Source organism: Zea mays, chromosome 1 (assembly GCF_902167145.1).
Source record: "Zea mays cultivar B73 chromosome 1, Zm-B73-REFERENCE-NAM-5.0, whole genome shotgun sequence".
Lineage (NCBI taxonomy): Eukaryota > Viridiplantae > Streptophyta > Magnoliopsida > Poales > Poaceae > Zea > Zea mays.
The window spans coordinates 7,951,513-7,956,856 of NC_050096.1; the positions used below are offsets into that span (position 1 = coordinate 7,951,513).

The 5,344-nt window shown below is 49.2% G+C and overlaps 1 protein-coding gene across 1 annotated transcript; it reads right to left on the reverse strand.

Annotated features, from left to right (window-relative positions):
• Positions 1-1,517: 1,517 nt before the first annotated feature.
• On the reverse strand, positions 1,518-3,691 carry LOC100283423 (uncharacterized). Its single transcript, NM_001156324.3, has 4 exons — positions 2,773-3,691; positions 2,498-2,674; positions 2,229-2,399; positions 1,518-1,996 (listed from the first exon to the last, which is right to left on the reverse strand). The coding sequence occupies exons 1-4, from the start codon at positions 3,430-3,432 to the stop codon at positions 1,898-1,900; spliced, it is 1,107 nt and encodes a 368-aa protein (NP_001149796.2). The 5' UTR covers positions 3,433-3,691; the 3' UTR covers positions 1,518-1,897.
• Positions 3,692-5,344: the final 1,653 nt, after the last annotated feature.

A 5,344-nucleotide genomic window follows, 5' to 3' on the forward strand; every position in this document is an offset into this window, starting at 1 on the left:
TCAGGGAGCATACAGAGTGGACGGCGGGTTAAACACAAAAGACGTCTTAGTTGAAGTTGTACATAATTCAACATGAGTCATGTTGGCTAGAGGGTGGAAGGCTAGGCATTCTGCTCAATAGATCCAAGGTTTGATCCCTGAGCAGCCACAGTTTGATTTTTTTGCGCGCGGGGAGGGCAGAACGGCAGAACGCGTGAGGGCAGAACGGCAGACTACTCTTACGTTCTTAATAAGTAGTATATATTATAAATATATATAGACGTAATTTAAAAAAACAAAATCATGCCAAAGCCGGCCAGCACTATGGGCCAAGAATGCAGAGCAGACATGACATAGGTCTACTTTAAATCGTATCGGGTAGGGCCAGACCATGGTACTGTTAAATAGGTTGTGGCTCTAGTCAACCCGCTAGTCACAACCTATTTGGCCATCAATTCGTGAGCGTGAAAAAAATCAAGAGAAAAGAGTTCATCTCTTATCTAACCTACACCACATACCTTGCCATTCACACTCACCATACCTAATCTATATGTATGGATTATGTTTGAATAAATATCTCGTTTTAATTTAAGCAATGTCTATCTATATGATATAAAAAGCAGTAGTGATGCACGAGCAACTAAGTAGTCAACATCAAATCACATAACTACACCATCAACTCAAAAAATGTAAGGCATTATAATCTTAACAAAATTTTAACATTTCTAAACCAAGTTTATAAAAAAAAATGGCACCAACATGGACAATATATTAAATTATTTTAACTAAATCCACCTGAAAATATGCCTTGATAGTATATAGATGCTAGTATAATTTGCCTATAAGATTGGGCCAATTTAAAGAAAGTTGAATATAATACTAAAAAAGAACTTGCATATTTCGTAGTGGAGGCGGGATCAGTGAGAGAAGGTATCGGATTTGATACGTTTGTTACTTCCGATGGATTCTTATTACCCTTCTGGCATTAGCATTACAAACTTGCATACAGTTTGTAATTTATTGGACGTTACAACGATCAGGTACCCGTATACTATACAGGGAACAGTAGTTACAGGAGAAAAGCTTATGGTAATTCGAGCCACTGAAACTTGAAAGACAAAAAGGAATAATTCCCGTCGTACAATCGTGCGTGTCGTCATGCATAGATGTACTTTTTTTCAGGGTTTGAGCGTTTAGATATAGACCATAAAATGACGAATCGTTCCACGTAGCTAGCAGCGTGAGAGCTGGCGAACGCGTCAGTTAGCAGGCCGGGAACAAGATCGCCTTTCAATTCTCTCCTTGTTCTTTACCCATTATATATAGAGAGAGAGATGTAGGAGTATTATGCTAGACGTAGGCGTAGGTACTTTCCTCCAGCGCATACTACAGTTTGTAAAGCCCCCGACCCCGAGCAATGGGCCGGGTCGGAATAAAACAAGCATATATGATGAGCATATGGTAGCTCAGGGACAGGGAAGAACTGTATGAACCGTTTCCTGGGGCAGGCAGAGGAAGAGAACAGCAAGAACAAAATCACAGAGAAAGGAACAATCTGCTTATTATTGGAATATATCAATCCGCATACATACCATGACCCAATGATACAGACCGTAAGAAATGATCAACTTACAATACCTGAGCAACAAATCTTCAATTTGGTGCTGGGATTCAGATATATATACATACATACCTCTTGCTGCTACTACTACTACGCACACTTATTAGCGCTATGAACTCATGGAGAAAACCAATTAACGTACGGGATATATATATTGATGAAAACTAAAGCATCAAACACACAGCAATAACAATCATAGATGCATGCAACTTACTAGCTAGCTTTATACAGTATTTGCCGGGATCGATGGCCTGGGTTTGGATCGGAGCTGCTTGCATGGTAGCTAAGCTAGCTATATTAGAGGCACCTCCCTCCGTAGCCAGCACTCCGAAACAAGGCCTGTTTTATCTCGTCGGTGCTTAGAACTTGCCTCTTATTATTACCGTCCTCCTCCTCCTACGTATATAATACCACAGGTTATTCATTGGTAAACAGATCCTTTGTGTAATGCATATACCATGCATATGCAGAGATTACTAACGCTAGCTGTGGTTGTTTAATTATTACTACGTACTACTATACTATACAGCTGCTGTTTCATTTCATGTTCGTTCTAGCTGATTTATACAGTTTCCAGAATGAAAAAGGAATCCGATCCCTTAACCATGCATGTAGTACTACTACTCACTTGTGAGCAAGAGGCCTGCATGCCAAAGTCGCTGAAGCAGCTCACCACGCACTGCTCGATCTCCAGGCCCAGCACCTCCAGCGCGCTTACCGTGGACAGCAGCACCTCGGGGTTTGTGGCGCAGCAGATCTCGATCCTCGTGCTCCCGTTGCCCCGCCTCTCGACGTCGAACTGCATGCGCATGGATGGAGAATCACTAGCTAGTTCATCGATCCACCAGGTACTTTCAAGGTGTTGAGGATGTGAGCAGCGGAGGTTCGTACGCGTACCTTTGTGGAGTTCCTCACCATCATCTCGTTGCTGCCGCTGGACGAAGAAGCTTTCAAGGTGTTGAGGAGGTCCAGGTCCTCCGCAGAGGCGCCGATCTCCTCTTCCAGGACTTTGATCCGCTCCGTCAGCTCCTTCACGTAGTCAATGGTGTCACCGAGAATGGATGTCCTGTCCATCTGATGATGGAAGAACATGCATGGCCGATCGATTCTGATTAGTACTAGCTAGCACACAGGCTCAGCCCACCACATAATTGATTGGTTGCTTTACATACCTTGCTGATCTTGGGAACAATAGAGCGGAGCATGGAGAGACGGTCGTTGAGGCGCTTCCGCCGCCGCCTCTCGGCCATGAGATTCTTGGACGGCGCGCCGCCGCCGTGGACCTTGCTCCTGTGGTGGGGGCCGCCGGCGGCACCCCTGACGACGACGGGCGTCTGCTCGGAGCTCTCGCCGGCGGCACCGCCGAACACGAACGTCGGGGAGCCGCCGGCTCCATATTGCTGCCCCTGCAGGTGACCGCTCGTCTCGTCCTCCACCATGGCGTCGTGGAGAGCGGCGAGCGCCCTTCCGGGCACCGCGGCGGCCTCGGCCCCCGTTATTACGGCGACGCCGCCGCCCCTGTACGGGTTGCAAACCTCGCTGAGGCAGTCGAAGTTGAACTCCTCGTGCGAGTGAGGGTGCGGGGGCGCCTGCACCTGCAGCGGCTCCTGCTGGTGGAACGGCGAGAGCTGGTCCATGCCGCCGCCGCTGGTGGCAGTCGCGGCGGCCTCCGTCGTCCCGCCGTAGAAGAGGAGGTCGCCCATCATCATGCCTTGTCCGCCGCCGCCCGTGTAGGCGGCAGCTGCTTGCCACTGCGCGGACGCCGCCGCCGCCGCCTCCCGCCGCAGCGACATGAGCTCGTCCAAGAACGTCGTCTCCTCGTCAAGCTCCATGGGCGCCCGGTGACCGCTAACTAGTTTGCTAACGCTTTAGCAACCTCGCCAGAAACCCTCGCGCTTATAACACACACACACACCAAACGCGCGCGGCCGTCGTCGTCGGCTGGTAGCAGCTAGCTAGCAGGCCAGCAGCAGCAGCACGGACCACCACCACATGCGCAACTTGTAGGCGCCAGTGGCCGTGTGTGGGGGGGAGCCGGGAGCTAGCTACGAGACTACGACTACGAGCAGTGGCCGTGATGAGCGCAGCTGCACAGCGGTGGGCCGCGGCGTGCGTGTTTGTATGTCCTGCTGCCTGCGCGCGCAGCCTGACCGAGCGACAATTATTCCTTGGCTGACTGCCGTTCATTCGGGTTTTAGGGTACGGTCGGCGGTCTGCTGTTCCGTTGGGCATGGGCTACCTGGAAGTAGCTCAGCACGGCGGCCTAAGAACGGAATGGAATCTCCGCATTTGTTTAATCCCCCTGACAACATTCGGTTTTCAATTATGGACCATGTCGTTTTCGCCTGAAATCTGCAATCTCGCGGCCCCCCATTTAAAACACCTCCAGTCACTGGCAGGGTCCGACCGGGGTCGTCCCCGCCTCCCGCGATACCACGGGGTACTCTATATTATCTTAATGTACATGTATTAAAGTGAATTGAGGTGTAATTTAAACTAATTTACATCTTAATTTATCTTAACACATGTAAATTGAGATCAATATTATAGCAATAAAAAAAACCTACATAGCCTTGTCACGGCCACCTACAGGCCGGCCGTTGTTTAATCCCGGATTGATTCCCCCTGGCCGTTTCGACGCTCGCGCACGGCTCGGTCGGCGTCGCGTCGGCGATCTACCTCCCTCCCTCCCTCACAGATCAGACGCCTTTTGTGCGCTGGGGGATGAACCGTGGACGCGGAGACGGACGTGTGTGGCGTGCGCGGGCGGCGCCGCCTCGTCCGCTCTGGGGGAGCCAGCCGCGGCGGACGGGCCGGGAGAGGGCGGTCGGGCCGGGGCATGCGTGCGCGGGCAAAACGCAGCGGCCGCGCGCGTCGCTGTCGCTTGTGTCGCCTCCCCGAGCCAGATCGGATCGGCTGTCGCCTACGCCGACGGGGACGGACGCGGCCAGCGATTGGTACGACGTACACGGACGCGATTAATCATATACCCCGGCGGCCGGCTGCTGCCCCTGCTGATTAGTGTAGCGACGACCATACCATACATACCAATACCATCGCGTCGATTGCGTGTGTACGTGTACCAGAGGGCCGATGATGCATGTCGATGGGATGCAAAGAGATAGCGTACGATGCATTGCATTGCAAGGTGCAGCGAGCCTGCTGGCCGGCCCGGAAGGGAAGACGAATAAAATGCTGCCGATGCCGGATGGATGGATGATGATTCTGTCGTGCCTAGTTTGCACATCTTGATTTCGGATGAGCTTATCTATCAGATATGATGGATGCGTGGATAATCTCTGACTCTATCTCTAGCTAGTTCTCTATCTTTCGGTTCTCCTCCCTTTCCATAAGAACACCTTCAACTGTGATTTAAATCAGTGTCTTACCTCAAAATATAGAATTCAACACATACAAACATCTCTAACAATGTCCTATTTTACAGATTTTTAACAAAAAATATATCACACCCATAATAGTGCCTCATCATGAAGTGACTGACCTAAATATATTACACCACATAATAGTGCATCATTCTTGTTTTTCTACGTCATTTTTAATATTTTTTTCTTAATAATATAATTTACTTTCTAAAATACATGATTTATAGCTTAACTGTTGGAACGCTATTTGTTTTTAGTGCCCAGGACACTTTAAATAATATAAAATTTTATTTTTTAGGAATTATTTTGGATCGTCTTTCTTTTAGTTTCTAGTGCCCAGATCACTTTAAAATAATATAGA